Here is a 21,594-nt window from a genome sequence, read left to right as displayed (position 1 = left end):
AAAACTGTAAGAAGTGCTTAGGAGAGTACAGTGTAAAGGAGTCGGTAGACATGTTCCCTACCCAAAAGGAGCTTGCAATCATGGAAACTCCTTCATATGGAACAGCCTTTTGCTGCTGCTCCAGGAAGGGTGGAATGAAAACCAAACTGGGGCATTGGGTGCCATGGACAGGAAATGGAGCTGCCCCGAAGAAACAGCCCAACCAGAAAGAAGGTCGGTCAGGTTACTCTGGCTTAGCTGGGGTCTTAGGGATAGCAGTGGAACCAAGCCTAGACCAGGGAAGCTTGAGGGAAGGCCAGTCAGATCTATTCCTTCACCTCAATAATAATAATAATAATAATTTTGGTATTTGCTAAGGGCTTACTATGTGTTAGGCACTATGCTAAGCCCTAGGGTAGATCCAAAAACATCAGGTCGGACACAGTCCTTGTCTTACACGAGCTCACACTCTTAATCCTCATTTTACAGATGTGGTAACTGAGAGGCCCAGAGAAGTGAAGTGACCCACCCTGGTTCACGTGGTAGACAAGTGGCAGAGCCCGGACTAGAAGCCTTGACCTTTTGAGTCCCAGGCTTGTGCTCTATCCAGCAGGAGGGAAGAGGAGAAAGGGAGAGAGGAAGAGGAGAGAAGAAAAGCAGAGTAAGAGGGAACAATGTGGGTCACTGCAGGGCATGAAACCACGGAATCCAAACAGGCAGGAAGCCTGGCTGGGAAAGGAAGTAGGTTGGTTTAGTGGATAGAGCAGGTCTGATCCCCTTCCCCTCCTCCGCTTCTTCCCTCCTTCAATGTCACTCCCTGCTGTAGAGCCCCAATCTGTTAAAGACTTCCTCTTTCCCCCTCTCACGAGTCCTGGGAGGTTGACAGTTTTACAAAGGTGAAAAGCTGCCATCTCTGATCCGGAAGGATAAGGGAAGGAGAGGGGTGATCAGACGCAGGGTTCTAGTCAGTGCTTTGGTTGCTGCTGTGCTGTGGGACCTGTGGCGAGCTGCTGACCCTCTCTGGGTCGGTCTTCTCCCCCACCTCAACCAGGGAGAATCATCAGTCTCTTGGGGCTGGAATGGAGATGAAAGATGTAAGTAACCTCCCCAGAGAAAGGAAATTCAGAGGCAGATTTTACCATTAGTGATCACGATGAATTATTCTTATTCACAGCTAGCAAATTGCCTAATCTCTTGTCTGGAGTTGGCAAGGAGGCTCTAGGGGCCTGCCCGGGGCAGATGCTTCCATCCTTCAAGTTGGCATCTGTGCCAAGGAGAGGAGCTGCAGTGGCAGAAGCAGGTGAGGGTGTAAAGCTGTCATTGCTGCGGCTGGAAGCTCGCGGTGGACCACAGGGGTTGTAGCAGCCATCCCGGGAAGTACAGCTTCTGCTCCTCCCTGCTTCTGCCACAGCCCTGCACCCCTCACCCTGCACCCCAGGGTGGGCTTAGGGAGACAGCTCCTTGGGCCCCCCCTTTTTTTTTTTTAAAGCATATCGGCTAGGGATATATAGAATCCATACTGGTCCCATCTGTCATCCAGGAAACCTGCCTTACAGATAGGGCCCCAATTCTTCAGGCCCACGTGATCTTCATTAGCCCACCCATATTTACTTTGGCCCAGACCCTCCCATTCTACAAAGGACCAGGCCCCTCTACCTCTCGCTCCCCAACACCCTAAATCCAGAGAACTTCTAGAAACCCACTTCCCTGTCCTTTTCCCCAAGCTCACATTCTTAGGAGTGTGAGATTTATTCATCCGTTCACTTGTATTTATTGAGCGCTTACTGTGTGCAAAGCACTGTACTAAGCACTTGAGAGAGTACAATATAACAATAAACAGACATATTCCTTGCCCACAGTGAGCTTACAGTCCTGAGATGAGCTTACAGTCTAGAAAGATGTACATGTACAAAGATATGTACATATATTTAAGTTGTATATTATAAATTATTTATCCACCTGTCTCCCCCTCTAGACTATAAGCTCGTTGTAGGCAGGGAACGAATCTGCTAATTCTGTTGTACTGTGCTCTGCACATAGTAATGCTTAATAAATATGACTGTTAGGAAAATTAATCTCCCAACAAATCACAGAAAGCAAACAAATAGATGATGCCTTCTCAGTTGAGCTACCATGAAAAATGGTTTCAAAGCCAGGACTTGCCCTTCCACCCGATATCCCATCCTCTGGGGTGGCTGGCCCAGATTGGGGGCACCTGACTGGCCTCTGATTAAGGTGGGATTCTCATCAATCCATCCATCAGTGGTACTGAGAGCTTACTGTGTGCAGAGCCCAGTGCTGAGCACTTGGGAGAGTACAGTACAATAGAGTTGGTAGACAGGTACCCTGCCCCGAGGAGTTTATAGTCTACCTGGGGCGACAGACGTTAATATAAATATATTGCGGACATGTAAGTAAGTGCAATGGGGCTGCAGGGGTGAATAAAGGATGCAAATCCAAGGGCAGGAGCAATGCAGAAGAGAGTGGGAGAAGAGAAAATTAGGGCTCAGGGAAGGCCTCTTGGAGGTGATGTGACTTTAATAAGGCTTTGGAGGTAGGGCAAGCGGGATTGGAGGGGGGTAAATTCAAAAACATCACCTGCCCTAAGCCCCAGCCCTAGCAGCACCTGGCAAGGCTTTTGCCATGGTTCACTGGCTCTTCCTCACCAGTAGTACTAATTTTTTTAAATTGCATTTGTTAAGTACTTACTATGTGCCGGGCACTTTACTAAGCACTGGGGTAAATACAAGCTAATCAGGTTGGACATAGTCCATGTCCCATATGGGGCTCACAGTCTTAACCCCCATTTGGCAGATAAGGTAACTGAAGCACAGAGAATAATAATAATAATAATTATGGTATTATTAAGGACTATGTGCCAAGCACTGTTTTAAGCACTGGGATAGTTACAAGATAATCAGGTTGGACACAGTACTTGTCCCACATGGGGCTCATAGTCCTAATCCCCATTTTGCAGATGAGGGAACCGAGTCACAAAGAAGTGAAGTAACTTGCCCAAGGTCACACAGCAGACAAGTGGCAGAGTTGGAATTAGAACCCAGGTCCTTCTGACTCCCAGGCCCTTCTCTATCCATTATGCCACACAGCTTCGATTATATGTCTTCAATACAAAGACCTGGCACGTACAAGCTAACACGTGAAGTAGCCAGCAAGTCAACTGGTGGGATTTTCCCCACCAAATCACGGCTTGGGGTGGGGGGGGGATGGGGGAGGATCACCTCTTTTTTAAATTTTCTCTAAATCCAATCCCCTTCAGGATGAAGGCATCAGGGCTCTCCTGAAAGCTAATGTTACTAACAGCCCCAATAACCGTGTCAATTAGCCCAGGCTCACAAGACTAAAGTCTGGAAGGAATCAGGCTGAGGGCAAGCATTAAAGTGGCTTTGAGAGACGTTCTGTTTACGGCTGGAAACCCTTTTTCCAGGCTGTGTTTCAGCCACCGAGGGTTGGCCCTCCCTATTAGCTATTAGGGTGTCAGGGTGTCAGGCCCTGGGATGTTGCCCCACTCTTCCTAGAGGGAGAGAAAAGGCAGCGAGAGGTTGAGGGAGAAAAGAGATAGCCAGAGGTTGAGTGCCACTTTTTTTTTTCCATCCCTCAGTGATGACAGCATAGGCTGTCAACAGAAGCAGCATGGCCTAATGGAAAGATCATGGGCCTGGGAGTCAGAGGACCCGACTTCTAATCCCAGCTCCGCTACTTGTCTTCTCTGTGACCTTAAGCAAGTCAACTAAAGTCTCTGTGCCTCAGTTGCCTCAACTGTAAAGTGGGCATTAAGACTGCGAGCCCCATATGGGCCATTCTGATTATCTTATGGCTACAGCAGCCCTTAGTAAAATGCTTGACACATAATAAGTGCTTAACAAATACCATAAAAAATTTTTTAAATATTATTATCGCATTTAAGGGCTTATTCTGGGTCAAGCACGGTTCTCAGTACTGGGGTAGGTACAAGTTAATCAGGTTGGACACAGTCCCTGTCTTACATGGGGCTCACAGTCTAAGTAGGAGGGAGAACAGGTGTCGAATCTCCATTTTGCAGTTGAAAAAACTGAGGCACAGAGAAGTTGTTACTTCCCTAAGGTCACACAACAGGTAAGTGTCAGAGCTGGTATTAAAATCCAGCTCTTCCGATCCCCAGACCTGGGGTCTTCCCTCTAGCTCATGCAGTTTCCCAATCCTTGGACTCTTTGCCTTCTTTAACCTCCCCGTCTCCTCCCTGCTCCAAGGAATGTGCCAGGCCTGACTCAGGAGAGGTTTTCTCTTTCACAGAAGGAGACCCAAGGACTCCAGAGAAGTGGACTGGAGAGAAGCGTCCGGGTTGCGGCCCCCTTTTCTCCCTCCCCCCGCCCCCCCCCCCAAGATCCCGCTGCCCAGGGGCTCCTGGAAGATTCTCTGTTCTAAGTGGAGGGAGTCCAGGTCCCCCTGAAAGCCCCGTGTTTCCTCTCCCCTGGAGGTTGGGGGGTAGGGGGGCAGGGTGTGACATGGAAGCTTCTACTGAACGCTGTGAGTCATAGGAGCCTGGCGCAGCCGACCCAGGGGGAGGAAGAGGAGCCTCAGCAGAAATGAGGGCCAAACCTCCTACCACCCCACCCACCCATCCATCCACCCACCCACCCACCCCTCCTGCCCATTGTCAGGGGAGATGCCACCCCCTGCCCCTAGAGGGCAGTGCTGGAGCACCACAGATCTGGCCTTTTTGAGACCCGATCTAACCTCAGCTCTCATTTCCAGTGAAACTTCCCCAGAAAATTTAATTTCCACAGCTTCCCCTCCCCTAAAATTTTGGCCCTAGCCCCGACCCCTCTGTCATGTCTCCCAGCAAAGGGATAGAGTCCGATTTTGTAATGCGCGCCACCCAATTACAGTCAAGTAGTTGTAATACTATGTTTTAAGTGACTTACTGGGTGCTAAGCACTGGAAGGGACTACGGAAGTGAGAACAGATGTGGTCCCCGTCTCTCTCTTCTCCCTAGTGCCTGTCCCTGGTCCCCTCACTCTGGTCTTCCCAACCAGGGAAATGAGAAATCGATAGCTCCATCACGGGTCAGACCGTTTTTGAAATCCGAAAGCGGATTGGCAGCTGTTGGATTGACAACCGAGCGTGGAAGAGGCATAGCCTAGTGGAAAGAGCATGGGTCTGGGAATGGGTGGACCTGGGTTCTAATCCAGGATCTGCCAAATGCTTGCCTTGTGACCTTGGGTAAGTCACTTTACTTCTCTGCGCTTCAGTTCTCCTCTTCGCCCTCCTACTTAGATTGTGAGCCCCATGCAGGCAGACTGTGTCCAACAAAATTAGCTTTAATCTTGCCCAGTGCTTAGAACACAGACACATAGCGAACACTTAAATATCATAAAAAACAACAACACAGTGTACACCTACATGTCCAATATTACTCCTCCTCTCTCTCCCTCCTCCTCCTATGCCATCTCTGCCTTCTTTATGGTCCAGAGCTGAGACCAGAGGACCTGGGAAGTATAAAATGCTACAGCTGGAAGGGACCTGACAAGTCCGACCGGCCCAGTTCCCTGTATCTGGGCAGGTGAACACTTAAGTCATTCGGGACAGATTGTTGTGGTTTGTGTTTGTCTTTAAGATCTCATCACTTCCCTTGGAAACTTGTCCCTGTGTCAACTGCCCTGATATGCAGCTTTTTCCCAGGCCTAATCAAGCTCTCACTCACTACTGTGTGAATTTTCATTTTGGGATGCTGACTTGCGTGGCCTCTGTTTTTCCCTGCCCTCTCTAGGAAGGATAAGTGAAAGCAGATGTAAATGCTTTGAGATTCCCAGAGCTGGGGATTCCCTATCACTCCTGCAGGAAATCACTCCCTTGCTCAACTCATACATTCAGTCAGTCATATTTATTGAGTGCTTACTGTGGGCACAGCACTGTGTGCAGAGAGCTTGGGAGAGTACAGTATAACTCACCAGGGAGGACTGGCAGCTCACCATCCACACCCGCTTCTCTCCATTCCTGGCAATGGTAGTTAGATGGCTGACAGGGAACCCTCTGTTCAGTTGTACCCACATCTTGTTTGGCATGCCATGGAAAGCAGGGAAGGGATGAACTGCACCCCCACCCCTCCCACTGGACTCTCCTACCTTTGGGGCAAGGACCAGCATATGATGTTGAAAAGGATGGCAGGGGGAGGTAGAGGAAGCAGGAAAAGAAGGTGAAGCAGGAGAGGAGGGAGAGGAGAAAAAGGGTCAGGAGTTCGGCTGGTCAATCAGTTAATTGTATTTACTGAGCGCTTACTATGTGCTAATTATGCATTAAGTGCTTGGGAAAGTACAATAGAACAATAGACATATTTCCTGCCCACAACAAGCTTACAGTCTAGTGGTTGGGTAAGAGACAGGCACAGACAGAGAGTGAGAGACTCAGAGAGAGATTCTCCCAGGAAGGGGAAAAAGCAAGTGGGAGGAGGGAGGAAATTTTGCAAAGAGGAAGCTGCAGATTTCTGCCTCCGTCCTTCCTCCTGGCGTGGGTGGCAACAATATGGGGATTGGGGGTGGGGGGAGAGATTGTGCTGATTATAGGACCCTGCCCAAGCTTCACTCCTTGGCTGAGCTGGGGTGATGAGTCCCTAGCTGGGATTTAGGGTGCCTGGGTTTTGCAATCTCCTCAACCCCAAGTTTGTTGGGGATGAGGTTTTCTGGCCCCATCCTGAGAGAACTCTTTCTGAGGATGGCATGGTGGTCCCACACCATGACCTTTGGATTCATTCAGGTCCTGGGACTGGCTGGGGCTGGTTTGGAGAAGGCAGGCCAGCCTTAACCAGACCCTGAGGGCCTCGTAGGCCATCCAGAGCACGGCCTGTGGTTTCATCTCAGGAGTGCTGAGAGGAGAGGAAATTGTTCACCAGCGAGCCCTTCTGGTCCTAGAGCGGGTCCTGGTGACTGCCACTGACTCCTCTCCTGCCATAATCTTTGTCATAAGCGGATTGCCCTTTTAATAACCCAGGGCCAGGCAGGGGGGAAGGTAGGCTAGGACCAAGGGGGCCTGGGCTCACCTGCCATCCACTCAGGGCTCCTGGTTGCCCACCCAAGAGCTGTGTGGGGGATTGAAGCTGTTCTCCCCTGGATCCTCCCATCCCCCTCACTTTTTTTTTTTAATCATGGTATTTGTTAAGTGCTTTCTATGTGCCAGGCACTGAACTAAGTCCTGGAGTAAATGTAAGCTAATTAGGATGAGCAAAGTCCCTGTCCTACGTGTGATTCACAGTCATAATCCCCATTTTACAGATGAGATAACTGAGGCACAGAAAAGTGAAGTGACTTGCCCAAGATCACATGACAGACAAATGCAGTGTGACCCAATGGATAAAGCATGGGCCCGGGAGTCTGAAGGACCTGGGTTCTTATGCTGGCTCTGCCACTTCTCTGCTGTGTGACCTTGGACAAGTCACTTCACTTCTCTGGGCCTATTACCTCATCTTTAAAATGGGGATTAAGAGTGTGAGCCCCATGTAGGACAGGGACTGTGTCCAACCCGATTAGTTTGTTGTCTACCCCAGCATTTAGAACAGTGTCTGGCACATAGTAGGTGCTTAAAAAAAAACAAACATTAAAAAAAGAAGTGACAGAGCTGGGATTAGAACCGAGGTTCCCTGACTCCCCAGTCCAGGCTCTTTCCATTAGGCCACACTGCTTCTTCCCTTTGAAGATCCCTCTGCACCCTCTCTGAAGGCTGCGGGGCACCGTAACAGTAGAGTTGACTTTCTCGGGCTAGTTGTCGGTATCTGGCTGCAGCCCCCAGGTGGACCCAACTACGTTTCCAGTTGGGAGTGGGTCCTGGAGGTCGGTCCACTCTCCTCTGTCGGGGGAACTCTCTTTGGGGATGATTTGTCCCTCCCTTTCCATCCTCTTTGGACTGGTTTCCATGGAAGCTGCCGGTGGCTGAGACATTGTCGGGGGGAGGAGCTTGCCAAGTGGGGTATCTGGCTCACTCTCATTGCAGGATGCGGGGGATTGATTTGGAGGGCACAGGGGGCCTGATCTGCCCCCATTCCCCACAGGACTGCTTTCTGCTGTGGGGATGAGGCCCCTTTAGGCTGCTATGACGTCTTCCTCTGTGGGATGGGACCTGCCAGTGCCAGTCAGAGAGCGATGGCAGCAGTGACTCTGAGCCACTCTGGGATTGCCCTGGAAGCCCCAGGCAGGGAAGGTGGTCCATATCCACTTTTTTTTTTTTTAAGTGCTTACTTTATGCCAGGTACTGTTCTAAGCACTGGAGTAGATTCAAGGTAATCAGGTTGGACACAGTCCTTGTCCCACGTGGGGCTCACATCCCTAATCCCCCTTTCACAGATGAGGTAACTGAGACGCAGAGAAGAAAGGGACTTGCCCAAGGTCACACAGCAGACAAGTGGCGAAGCTGGGACTAGAACCCAGGTCCTTCTGACTCGCAGGTCCGTGCTCTAGCCACTAGACCATGCTGCTTCTAACTCTTAAGTCTCCACAGCTGCGTGCATACCCCGTCCAGACTGCCCCACCGTCCTTAACCTCTTTTCTATTCTGGATCCTCAACTCTGTCCCGATGCAGAGAGAGAGAGAGCTAGAGTCCGGCCCTGGGTTTTCCCCAGGATCCTGCTCCCCTCTGCCTTGCCCCAGTCTGGTAACCAAAGGGGAAACCGTGGCACTGAGTTTGACCAAACTCTGGTCATCTGAGTCCCAGAGGGAGGAGAACCCAGGAATCTTGAGCCCTGCGCAGCAGCCTCTGAATCTGACAAACTGGGATCCATTGGTGAAGGGCAGGGGATCTGGCTGTGTCCACAACCGGGTATCCAGGTGCCTTTACTCTGGGGCAGTGTGGACCAAGCAGAGGCTCTTTTTCTTTGGTCCACTCAGGATCTTTTCCTCATCACTGGGCCCCATCCATCCGAGATTTAGAAGAGGTTTGGAGCCCCTGCCCTGTGTGCCTCCCCATCCCTTCCTACAGACCCCTCAGCCAGGGGTCATTTTGTCAAGGAAGAAAGAACTTTACCTCCCAGCTAATTTGTCCTCTGCCATCAACCTGCCTCTTTTTCACCCACTGCCCTGCATGGAACCATGACTTGCCCTTTAGCCTCTACCTTTCCCAGTTTTTTCTATGCCAGCTGCTGAACCCCACCCAGTGCCCACCCCCCCAGGGCTCAATGGGGACCACCACTGAAAGCCACACCCTAGTTTCTTGCCCAAGGACAACTTCCTCATGCAAAAATTTCAGCTCAGTTCTGCCTCTCCTCCTTGCCGTCCTTACTGTGAGGGTCAGCAGGGTCAGGGCAGATGGAGAAACAATCGTCCGGGCTGGGTCGTCCAGTCCTTGAGGGAACTCATCAATCAGTAATGTTGACTTGGCACTGACTCTGTCCGTGCCGAGCACTCAACTAGGAACTTGGGAGAGTATAGTAGAGTTAGATGTGTTTTCGGGCCGTCATGGAGCTTCCCCTGCCTGGTTCTGATAATGATGATGTTTGTAAAGCACTTACTATGTGTCAAGCACTGGTCTAAGCGCTGGGGTAGATGCAAGCTAATCAGGTTGGACACAGTCCCTGTCCCACTTGGAGCTCACAACCTTCATCCCCATTTTCTGGATGGGGTAACTGAGGCACAGAGACGTCAAGTGACATGCCCACACAGCAGACAAGTGGCAGAGCTGGGTTTAGAACCCGGGTCCTTCTGACTCTCAGGCCTGTGCTGTAACCATTAGGCTATGAGGCCTTGTCATCCCCTCTGGTGCCCCCGCCTCCTTGGGTTCTGGAGTTTCTGTGCTCAGCAGGCCTGAGCCCAAGACCCAGGTGTCCCGTTGCCCAGAAGAGGCTTCCAGTTCCATCTGTCCCAGTTCCTCTCATCCCCGACACACACCCCCGCGCACCCGGCTTCAGTTGGTATACCATGGGACTTCTGTCCGGGCTGCCTCCTGCGACCCCTGACCCTTGGACAGAGCCCCGGCCCTAAAGGCAGCTGGGTGACCCCTGGCTGTTGCTGAGCTCTTGGCCTGAGTTGCGGGTGTGGTGGGGGAAGCAACTGACCCGAGAGGAGGGGTAGGGGAGAGGGGAGAGTCCCCGAGTCAGCAGAAAGGCAGGAAAGAGGCTGATGCACAGCACAAGGCGGAACCGCCGAGGGTGGGGGCTGCCCTCCCCTCACCCTCGGCCTCTGGAGCCGGAAGGAGCTCCGGTGCCCTTGTTGGCTCCAGGGCTGACCTTGGAGAAGGGAAATGGGGAGCCCCTTTCTGGGCCAGGGGGCAGGGTTGGAGGGAACGAGAGGGAATCTGAGCTGTGCGGTTGGCTGGGGACCCGGCCCCGGGGACAGGCTTGGGCCCGGGGGTGGACACCTTTAGAAGAGGACCGGATCCTGGAAATCAGGGCTCCTGGGTCCCAAGTGTGTCCCAGTGTGGGTGTGTGTACCAGATGGCTTTCCCCTCTGGGCACAGAAACACTATAGGGACTGGATGGGAGGCACTGGAATTCAAGAAGAGATCACTTGTCACTTCTCTGCTCTGTGATCTTGGGCAAGTCAGTTCACTTCTCTGGGCCTCAGTTACCTCATGTGTAAAATGGGGATTAGGATTCTGAACCCCACTTAGAACGTGGACTGTGTCCAACCCTATTTGCTTATATCCACCCCAGAGCTTACAACAGTGCCTGGCACATAGCAAGCACTTAACAAATACCACGATTATTATCATTATTCTCTGCCACCCTGCCCCTGTACAGGAAGCATAATAATAATAATAATTATGGTAAGTGCAGGGACTGTATCTGCTTATTCTGTTATATTGTACTTTCCCAATCACTTAGTACAGTGCTCTGCACTTAGTAAGCACTCAATAAATACAACTGACTGATTTGTTAAGCGCTTACTCTGTCCCAAGCACAGTTCTAAGCCCTGGAGTAATCAGGTGGGACACAGTCCCTGTCCCATGTGGGGCTCACAGTCTAAGTAGGAGGGAGAACAAGTATTGAATCTGCATTTTACAACTGAGGAAATTGAGGCACAGAGAAATTAAGTGACTTGCTCAAGATCACACAACAATCGAGTGGCCGAGTCAGGATTAGAACCCAGGTCCTCTGATTTACAGTCCCATGTTCTTTCCTCGAGGCCACGCTGCTTCCCAACTGTACCACGTATCAGCCAAATCCGGTTTGGGAGCCAGAGGACCCGAGTTCTAATCCTGGCTCTGCCATTCGTCTGCATTGTGGCCTCGGTTTCCTCACCTGTAAAATGGAGATTAAATCCTATTCCCTCCTATTTAAACCATGAGTCCCATGTGGACAAGGGACTATGTCCAACCTTATCATCCGTACCTACCCCAGCACTTAGAACAGTGCTTGGCCTCCAGTAAGTGCTTAACAAATGTCACCTTTATTCCCCAAATTGTACTCGTGGAAGGCACTTGGTTCCCCTTCAAATTGGCCTTTACTGGGCTTTGTCTTCACTTTTCCCCATGCCCTATGCTCATTCCCCTTCATTCTTCCCACTCTCCACTACACCAACAGTGTTTAGTACTCCTGGTTCCTTCTCCATAGGGTGTACACTTTTCTGAAGTGGTCTGAGCATTGCAGTGCCACAGCAGATGACGGAGCCCCAGATTAGAGCGTTCCCCTCTGGATCGGAGGGGCCTGGGTCCTCCCTGAACTCCCTCTCTTCTTGTAGAGACTTCCTGCCCCGTGGCTCTGGCATCGTGACCCGCCGCCCCCTGGTCCTGCAGCTGGTGAACGCCTCCACAGGTATGTCCTGGTCCGAGGCCACAGAGGGGGCCGGGGGCCTCTTGCCTCACTGCCCAGTGGGAAGACCCATCCCCAAACTGCTCCTGAGCAGGAGGGGGCCTCTTCCTGCGGAGAGAGAAGGGAGGGGAGGAACCCTGGCTGGATCTTGGGGAGATGTGGGGTCGGGATCTGGGAGGCCGGGGCGACGATCCCTGGCTCCATGTCTCCGAGCAGAATATGCCGAATTCCTGCACTGCAAGGGGAAAAAGTTCACAGACTTCGATGAGGTGCGTCTGGAGATCGAGGCGGAAACAGATCGGGTCACCGGCTCCAACAAGGGCATCTCTCCCGTGCCCATAAACCTTCGAGTCTACTCTCCTCATGGTGAGCAAGGGCCCGGGGCGTGCTGGCTGCCAGCCGGCCTCTGACCTCACCCTGGGACCTCTCCTTCCATCCCCCGGGGCCCATCTTCTCCCTCCCCGCGGCCCCGCTGGCTGCCCTTTGACCCCGCCCCCTCCGCCGCTTCCATCCAGTGCTTAACCTGACCCTGGTGGACCTGCCCGGGATGACCAAGGTGCCCGTGGGGGACCAGCCAGCAGACATCGAGTTCCAGATCCGGGAAATGCTCATGCAGTTCGTCACCAAGGAGAACTGCCTCATCTTAGCCGTGTCACCGGCCAACTCCGACCTCGCCAACTCCGACGCCCTTAAGATCGCCAAGGAGGTCGACCCTCAGGGTGAGCCCTGACGGGGCCCGGGCAGGGTGGGAGCGCCCCTCGAAATTCCTGAGGGAACCCCCCAATCCCGGAGGTTCCAGGTTGACTGGGTGACGGGAAGACTTCTAGGATGGCCAGAAAGTACTGGCCCCGAACCTTACCCCCCTTCCCCTTCCAGGCCAACGCACCATCGGCGTCATCACTAAACTGGATCTTATGGATGAAGGCACCGATGCCCGGGATGTGCTGGAGAACAAGTTGCTGCCGTTGCGGAGAGGTATGGTCCTGGTAGGAGGAGAGGACCTCTGTCTCCCCTTCCCCAGCTCCCCGCAAGGGGCTCCCGGTTCCCCACCCTGACCTCTGACCTCGGCAGGCTACATCGGGGTGGTGAACCGGAGTCAGAAGGACATTGATGGCAAGAAAGACATCACAGCCGCCCTGGCCGCCGAGCGCAAGTTCTTCCTGTCCCACCCGTCCTACCGTCACCTGGCGGAACGCATGGGCACCCCCTTCCTGCAGAAAGTCCTGAACCAGGTACCCGGCACAGGCAGGGGAAGGCAGGGCCTCCAGGCTGGAGATCCAGGCCAGGAGATTGCCAGGTTGGGTTGGTGGGGCTGGAGGGTGGGGAGGTCCTGTGGTTTGGATGGTGGTTTAGCTGTGGTCCCCAGAAGAAGTGGTGGGGAGACCAGCCATTGGAGGCCCCAGCTGGTCCTCGTTTCACCTGGGACACAAAAGAGGAAATGGGCTGAAATGGGCTGCCCCACAGGAGGGGGTTTAGTGGCCCTGACCTCAGGAAGGACTTCCTGACAGGGAGGTCACAAGTGCCTGAGGTGAGTTCCTGAGGGAGGGCGGCCCAACCGCCTGCGTTCTAGCAATCTGTTCCTGGAAGGCGCAACGGGAAGTGGTGCAGGGCCTAACCTCTCCCAGGGGGAACTGCTCCCTGGAGCTGAATCAGAGGGTCTTTCTCCCTGGGCTCCTGGACTTTAACCTGTTCATCCTTTGTACGTCCCCTCTGGCCAGCAACTGACCAACCACATCCGGGACACCCTGCCCGGCCTGCGGAACAAACTGCAGAGCCAGCTGCTGTCCATCGAGAAGGAGGTGGACGAGTACAAGAACTTCCGTCCCGATGACCCTGCCCGCAAGACCAAAGCCCTGCTCCAGTGAGTGACCTGTTCCTGCTGCCCTCTCCTCCCCCCGCTGCCTTAGGCTCCCTCCTCAGCCCGGGCCCTTGCCTCCCTCTCCTCCCTCAACAGGATGGTCCAGCAGTTTGCCGTGGACTTTGAGAAGCGGATCGAGGGCTCCGGGGACCAGATCGACACATACGAGTTGTCCGGCGGCGCCCGTATCAACCGCATCTTCCACGAACGCTTTCCCTTTGAGCTAGTCAAGGTGTGTCCTGGCCCTGACTGTACCGAGTCCGGCTTCCCACTGTGGCTCTTGGCCCCATTTTCCCACCCCCATGGCTCCCCTCCCTGTCCCTTATCCTCTTGCCCATCTCCTTCCCCCGCTCACTGAACAGGGCTGTACCTGTTTGTGGACTGCTGACTCCCCTTGGACCTGAGGTCTCTGGTCTCTTTCCCCGTCTTCTTTGGGGGACAGGACTGGGTTTGGTGGAACTCCCCGACCCCGGGAAAAGCTGAGGCTTAGCGACCTCCCATCCAGGCAGTGCCTGGGTGGCATCGCTCCTACGAGATGGGGGACTTGTCATTGCCCTCTGGCCCTTCTCTCGGGTCGGGGCGGATTCCTGGAGCCTTAAACTTTACTTGATGTTCCCCCTCTGCGTGTGTCGGGTGGGGAGGGGAGGAGTACCCTGTTTTCCCCAAATGTGGGTGGGAGCTGACTGGTTCTCCATTGGCCCAGATGGAATTTGACGAGAAGGAACTGCGCAGGGAGATCAGCTATGCCATCAAGAACATCCACGGCATCAGGCACGTATCTGCCCTCTCCTGTGGGCTGGGGGCAGGGCCGGGGCAAGGCGGGGATGGAGGGAGGGATCTGGACTTGCTGGGGAGAACTGGTCGGGGTGGGTGGGAGGGCAGGTGGGCAAGGAAGCCTGGAGCTGTCTTCCCCTCCCTGAGGAGGGGTTTTCAAGCTGAACTATGCCCAGCTTGGAGGAGGTGTTCATCATTTCACTGTCCTTTAGGAGACTCATTGAACAGCCTGCTCCCAGATACCCTCACCCCTGGGCAGAGGTGGGGGGCTGTGAGCTGGAAGTAGGGGGAAGAAACTGGATTTATCCACCCTTTTGCCCAACTCCTTCTGCCCACCCTTTCTCCTCCCAACCACCTGTCCCATCTTGGCTGTAGAGGGAGAGAGGAAAGGGATGGGAGGCAGAGAAGTCCCCAACCTGGAGTACCCTCAGGAGGGATCAAGGAGGTGCCTGCTCCTCTCCTCCTCTCCCTTCTTCCTCCCTTCTCTTCCCCTTCCCTCTATCTAGCCTTAAAATGGGCACCAAGCCACTGCCAGCAATAGGGAGCAGCTGGAGCCCGTGTCAGTGGAGGAAGGGAGGGGGCATCAGAATATCAACGTTCCCACATGACCCAAAAGAGGAGTCCTTCCTCCTCTGCTTCCTCATAATAATAACGATGGTATTGGTTCATTCATCCATTCATTCAATCGTATTTATTGAGCACTTACTGTGTGCAGAGCACTGTCCTAAGCGTTTGGGAGAGCACAATGCAACAATTAACAGACACATTCCTTGACCACAACATGTTTACAGTCAAGAAGCGGGCAGACAGACATCACTACAAATAAATTACAGATATGGACATAAGTGCTGTGGGGCTAGGAGGAGGGAAGAAAAAAGGGAGCAAGTCAGGGTGATACAGAAGGGAGTGGGAGAAGAGGAAATGGGGGGCTTAATCAGGGAAGGCCTCCTAGAGGAGATGTGCCTTCATTAAGACTTTGAAGACGAGGGAGAGTAATTGTCAGATTTGAGGGAGAGCATTCCAGGCCAGAGGCAGGTTACGGGTGAGGGGTTGGCAGCGAGAGAGGCGAGATTGAAGCACATTGAGAAGGTTAGTATTAGAGGAAAGAAGTTTGCTGGCTGGGTTGTAGTAGAGTAGCGAGATGAAATTTATTAAGCGCTTACTATGTGCCAAGCACTGTTCTAAGCGCCGGGGTAGATACAAGTTAATCAGGTTGGACACAGTGCCTGTCCCACATGGAGCTCTCATGTCATAGGTGTGAAAGCACATTATGGGCAGGGAAAGGGTTCTGCTTATTCTCTCGTACTGTACTCTCTGAAGTGCTTAGTACAGTGCTCTGCACAGAGTAAGCACTCAATAAATACCATTGATTGAGTGATAAAAAACCTCAGCACCCAGGATCCAGAGCCTGGCCCCTGTAGGCAGAGATTACTGGACTGGGGACGGGGGCAGTGCAGAGCCCCATCACCCATGCCTGAAAGGGCCTAGGTGCTGTCTCAGAGTAAATTTAGATTTGCTAAGACTTTGCATTCATTAATTTCCTTTCTGAATGCCTGGCCCACCTGGCCCCTCTCATTCCTCTGCTGGAAGCAGCCCGGCCTTGAGACCCTGGGGACGGAAATCAGGACTGATCCCTACCTGGTTATTTTTTTGTTTTTGTATGGTATATCTTAAGCTCTCAGTATATGCCAGGCACTGTACTAAGCACTGGGTAGATGTAAGGAAATCAAGTTGGACACAGTCCATATCCCACATGGGACTCTCAATCTTAATCCCCATTGTACAGACAGGGTAACTGAGGCATAGTGAAGTGACTTGCCCGAGGTCACAGAGCAGACAAATGGCAGAGCTGGGATTAGAACCGAAGTCCTTCTGATTCCCAGACCCATGCTCTCTGCACCAGGCCACATTGCTTCTCTGTATTCTCTCCCAGCGCTTAATACAGTGCTCTGCAGACAGTAGGCACCTGATGAATACTATCAATATTACTGCTACCAGCAGGAGACTGTCCCTGCCGGTGGCAGCCCAGTTTAGCCTGCTGGAGAAGGCAGGGGACTGGGCTGGGGCCTGGCCGAGCTCGGGAGCCCTCCGGAATCCCCCGGGGGTCTTTAGGTGGGAGCGTGCTTGTAATGCTGTCCCTTCTCCCTGCCCTGTCTCCCCGGGTGTTTAGAACGGGGCTGTTCACCCCGGACATGGCCTTTGAGACCATTGTGAAAAAGCAGGTGAAGAAGATCAAAGAACCCTGTCTGAAATGTGTGGACATGGTGATTTCGGAGTTAATCAATACCGTTAGACAGTGCACCAAGAAGGTAACCGGGCGGCAGCGTATGGTGCCCGCCTCCCCCTTACCTGCCTGTGCTCCCCTCCGCCCTGCACTTCAGTCAGACGCCCCTCCCTCTCCTTCCCTATCCTGTGCCACCTCCGCCACCTCTTTGGCAGCATGCCCAGGCCTGGGGGGAGGGGGTGGGTGGGCAGAGGGAGCCAGTCTAGAATATCTTTGCCCTCCAGGGGGGCACAAAGTGGAGGTTGAGATGGCAGAACCACCCACGGACCAGGCGGGCCTGTGGAGAAAGCGGCAGTGTCCTTCGGGAAGGGTTGACCCAGCCGGTCCTCCGGTGCCCGGAAATACTACTTGTGAGGGAGGCTTGGGAGGGGATGGGGTTGGCATGGCTTCCAATTCTTGTATCTGTCTCTGGGTTCCCCTTACCACGAGGGTTTATGTTGGACATAGCGGCAGGCTGGCACCTCCTGGATCGGGGAGCCTCTCACTGGGGTCCTGAGTGTTTCGTAGGTAGTCTGATGCAGGCAGAACTGGGGAGGAGGAAATGGGAGGTGGATGGCCTGCTCTGGAGTATCGTGACTTTTGCCAGGGGGTGGGGGAGTACGGAAATGGTGGGGGAAAGGGGTGCTGCACTGGGAGATGGGAGACCAGTATGCTAGGGCCGCCAAGTACCCAGAAGCCTTCATGGCCTCACATTCCCCATGTGATCCTATCCCACTTCTCTCCCTCTCTTTCCTTCTTCACTCCATTCCCTCCCCACCCTGCGGCCTCTTCTCTGTCCCTCATCCTCTGTCTTTCTACGTTTAGAGGCAGTGGGTGCCTGCTCGGGAGGTGGGGGGGTTGGGGTGAGAAAGTGGGAGAGAATGAGGCAGGCAGAGGAGACGGGAAGGAGTGGGATGGGGAGGCAGGGTCTTGGAGAGCCCAGTCAGGCTCGGAGAAGGGCCCAGAGCCTGAGGTGAGAAGAGATTTTCGATACAAGTTGGGCAGTCTCGGGATAAAGCATATCTGGGAATGAGGGCCAGGGTGTCAAGGGCTGCCCCCGCTGGCAGGCACCCTTCCCCGAGTAGACAGACTCTTGGGGAGGCTGTGCTGCCCCTGGGCCCAGCAGCTCAGTGCCCTGACTGTGCTTGCAGAACCCTCGGTATCTGGCAGCACCCAAGAGGTGCCCTCCTCCCGGGGCAGGGGGCTGAATCTCGCTTTTCACATTTGCCTTGTTCTCTCTCTCTGTTTCTGTCTCTGTCTCTGTGTCTGTCTCTGTCTGTGTCTCTCTCTCTTTCTCTCCCTCCGCCCCCACCCTGTCTCCTCCTCTGCCTTTGCCTCTCTGCTCTGTCGTCCTCTCACCTGGCTGCTCTTGCTCCTCCCCATCCTCCTCCTCCTGTTCTTTCTGGGTTGCTCAGAACGGGCCTCTTCACCCCTGACCTCGCTTTTGAAGCCATAGTGAAAAAGCAGGTGCAGAAGCTGAAGGAGCCCAGTCTCAAGTGTGTGGACATGGTAGTGAGCGAACTCACAACCACCATCAGAAAGTGTAGCGCCAAGGTAAAGATGGCAGTCAGCGCCCCAGAGCCAAAGTGTACTCCCTCTCTCCTACCGAGTTCTGCCCCTCCCGCTCACCAGCCTGGCTCCCGGGTCCATTCTCCTGCCTGTTTCCTCGCTTGGGCACCCTGTAGGCAGTACCCACTTCCACACACAGCCAGGCCCTCTCACCCTTGGGCGGCACCCTCGAACTGCCCGGTTGTGCACTGGGGCTCCCCTGTTGGCACTCCTTCCCCCTTGCACGCTCAAGCCCTCCCCGTTCAGCTCTGTTCACACCCCCCCCCCCACTCACACTCTCCCTGGAACACACTCACCCCTGCCTCTTTCTGCTCGCTCTTGCACTCTTGGGAGCGAGGGGAAGTGTGCAACCCACAATCGCATGTATTCCCTCCTGCTCTCTCACTTGTGCTCCTCCCACTCACTGCCCAGGGTTCATCCAAATATGGCTACATGTGTGTGCACACACATGTACACATGGGCATGCACACACACACACAGAGTGTGTAGACACAGACATATGCAAATACAATCTTCCTAGTCTTCCCAGCCCAATCAAGCCCTTCGGAAGACCCTGGCTGAGTGGCGGGGCAAGCTTAGAGCTTGAAGCTCAGGACTGGGCTGGGAACCTCAGCTTCCTTCATCCCTAGCTCCTCCATTCCCAGGTCTCTTTTGAGGAAGACCCCCTCCCCCCAAACCCCAAGAACTTCGGGGTTCACTGCCTCCCTGCCTCTGAATTTGAGGACACTAGAAGGGGAAAGCCAATCTGGAAACCTCCTCTCCCCTCTTCCCAGGGCCACCGTCTCCTCCCCATCCCAGCAGAGAACTAACTCTGCAGTGGGAGAGTCTCTCAGTAGCCCCCCGGGGATCTGGGTCAGCATGGGCCAGTAGAGGGCGCCCCACACCACCCCAAGGCACCAGCTGATGGGGGGGCTCCCTCCAGGGGCAGCCCCCAACACAGTGGTCTTCCCCACCCTCCTCTGCTGTCCTGGAGAGGTCCTGGGATGAGGAAGACATGGGGGGGTGGCAGGGCAGAAAAGACCTGAATTCCCTCTCTCTCTTTTCCTCTGCCTCTTCTCCCTGGTTCTTTCTTCTTTCCTCCTCAGATTTACCTTCCATTCCTTCGGCCGCTCAGCCTAGACTCCCCCCCGAGGAGGCTCTGGAAAGGGTGACCGGACTGGGGCGTCAGGGCAGTGCAGCGAAAGGGTCACTTCGTAATCATGATGGTATTTGTCAAGTGCTTGTTATGTGCCAAGCACTGGGGTGCTAATCAGGTTGGACACAGTTCCTGTCCCACATGGGGCTCACAGCCTTAATCCCCGTTTTACAGACGAGGTAACTGAGGCCCAGAGAAGTGATGTGACTTGCCCAAGGCAGACAAGTGGAGGAGCTGGATTAGAACCCAGGTCCTTCTGAATCCCAGGCCCGTGCTCCATCCACTAGACCATGCTACTTCTACTAGGCCATGCTGCTTCTTGGGTCCACATGGGGACCAGGGGTTCGGGCAGACCGCAGCAGCCGAGGGGGTGAGGTGGGAGGGATCGGAGGCTTCCAATGGGGAATCCTACCCAGGGTGCTGTTTCTCGTCCGAGGTTCAAGTTTCCCCTCCAAGCCTGTATTGGGTCCCGGCCCGCCAGCCGTGTCCCAGCTGGTCCGGGGCATGGGTACCCGGAGATCTGGCTGCATCTCTGGAGCAACAGAGCCAAATGTGGAAGGAGCAGCAGCCCACAGCCCTGGTCACGGAGTACCCTGGCTCTGGGAGAGGGTGCTAGAGTGCCACCCTCTGGCAGTGGATTAGGGGTTGAGAGTGCCTGCCCTCCTCTGCCCACTCCCACCCCATAGGCATGGGGCTAGCTGCCCTACCCAGTGGGCTTTGGGGTCTGGCATGGAAAGAGAGGGACCCCGTGAAATATCGGGCATCAGTGGGCTCGCTCCCCTCCCCCCCACCCCTACCCATAGCGAAAGGTCAGCATTGCATCCCAACGGATTTGTGGAGCTGGTTTTGGCTCCCTCCTACCAAGAGCGGGGGAACAGGCCAGAGGTCAAGCTGTCCTTTGAGTCCGGTGATTTGCCCTGAGGCTGAGGGGGCATCGTGTCAAGTTGAAGTTCCAGGTCGTCCTCGGGAGGAAGCGAGGAGCAGGGTCTCTCCCTGGGTACTGATGGCCATGGCTATCCCTGTATTTCTCGAATGCTTACTATGTGCGTCCACCACTGGGGAAGATGCAAGATCATCAGATGGAACTTGGTCCCATCCCCACGTGGGACGCACAGCCTAAGAGGGAGGGAGATGAGGTAGCTTCTCCCCGTTTTACAGATGAGGAAACTAAAGCCCAGAGAGGTTAAGTGGCTTGAGCAGGGAATGTTTCTATATTATATCATACTCTCCCAAGCGCTTAGTACTGTGCTCTGCATGCAGTAAGCGCTCAGTAAATACAATCGATCGATTGAATGCCCAAGGTCACACAGAAGGCCACTGGCAGAGCTGGGATTGGAACCCAGTGTCCTGACTCCCAGCTTTTTCCACTAGGGCTGCCATACTGCTCCTGCCCCCACAGAAGGGACCCTGAAGCCCAGTTGGGTGAAGTGACTCCTCCAGGGTCACTCAACTCAGCAGTGGGATAATGGGGACTAGAACAAGGCTTCAGCTCCCAGCACTGATCAAGACTGCAGACCCCCGAGAAAGCTCCAGTTGGCCCTGGGCCTTGGGCCCTGGACAATGGGAGAAAGGGCTCAGGTTGGGGTGGCCCAACTGAGCACCGTTTCAGTCCTTCCACCCTATTCCCCCAGCCTCATTTCATGTCTTTGAGACTAAGGGCGCCCCAGCCAGGGAGTTGCCTCTCAGGGCAGATCCCATGCACATGCTTGGTTGATCCTTTAGAGACTACCACCCAGCAGCTCAAACGTCCCCCCAATCCCCGGGCCCAAATGTGGGATCAGGGGTCTTTGGGCCCTGATGAGGATTGGGCAGTCTGGAGTGAGCCGGAGGAGGCTCTGCCAGGCTGCACCCCCATTTTTGCAACTCTGAGCCTGGGTCTGGCCCTTCCTCCCTGGCTCACTGCCAACTGGTGCCTGGGGGGACCAGTTTCTGTTCCCCAGAAGGAGTCGCCTGAGACCATCCCAGAGGGGAGGGGACCCATCAGGGAGACGGCCGCCTCCACTCCTGGGGTCCAGGTGGCCAAGACAGTTGGGGGAGGCAGGGGAGTCTGCGGGATCCCTTGGGGACAGAGAGGCAGAAAGAGGCTGGCTTGCCCAGAGGACCCCTTGCTCCCTGACTGAGATGAGGTTTGGTAGAATTTCAAAGTCCAAGGGGTTAGGAGAGGGCCTGGTTTGATCCGTGGCCCATCTGGGTGCTGCCCATGCTGCCGGCATCCATCCCCTGCATGCCCCCCCACCGACCACCCACCCACACCGGGGCACCCGAGCCCCCGTCCCTCTGCTTGCCCA

General features: G+C 54.4%; 1 protein-coding gene across 12 annotated transcripts in view; it reads left to right on the top strand.

The window, feature by feature from the left end:
• DNM1 (dynamin 1) overlaps positions 1-21,594 on the top strand; it is a 52,561-nt gene that overhangs the window by 5,325 nt on the left and 25,642 nt on the right. For 9 of the 12 annotated variants that reach the window (XR_003759041.2, XR_003759042.2, XM_039911759.1 and 6 more), the window contains exons 2-10: positions 11,637-11,710; positions 11,924-12,073; positions 12,223-12,426; positions 12,584-12,682; positions 12,779-12,939; positions 13,426-13,568; positions 13,662-13,797; positions 14,269-14,336; positions 16,510-16,648. Coding sequence is in view for 10 of the 12 variants with exons in the window: in XM_039911759.1 (XP_039767693.1) it covers positions 11,637-11,710; positions 11,924-12,073; positions 12,223-12,426; positions 12,584-12,682; positions 12,779-12,939; positions 13,426-13,568; positions 13,662-13,797; positions 14,269-14,336; positions 16,510-16,648 (1,174 nt within the window). In the remaining 2 variants the exon portion in view is untranslated. Of the gene's footprint in view, positions 1-11,636; positions 11,711-11,923; positions 12,074-12,222; positions 12,427-12,583; positions 12,683-12,778; positions 12,940-13,425; positions 13,569-13,661; positions 13,798-14,268; positions 14,337-16,509; positions 16,649-18,017; positions 18,157-21,594 lie in introns of all 12 variants that reach the window. The other 3 variants (XM_029064171.2, XM_029064169.2, XM_029064175.2) reach the window with 1 other exon arrangement.

The sequence above is a fragment of the Ornithorhynchus anatinus genome, chromosome 4 (genome assembly GCF_004115215.2).
Source record: "Ornithorhynchus anatinus isolate Pmale09 chromosome 4, mOrnAna1.pri.v4, whole genome shotgun sequence".
NCBI lineage: Eukaryota > Metazoa > Chordata > Mammalia > Monotremata > Ornithorhynchidae > Ornithorhynchus > Ornithorhynchus anatinus.
Note: the sequence above shows the minus strand (reverse complement) of the source record. Positions and strands in the feature narration are given on the sequence as shown.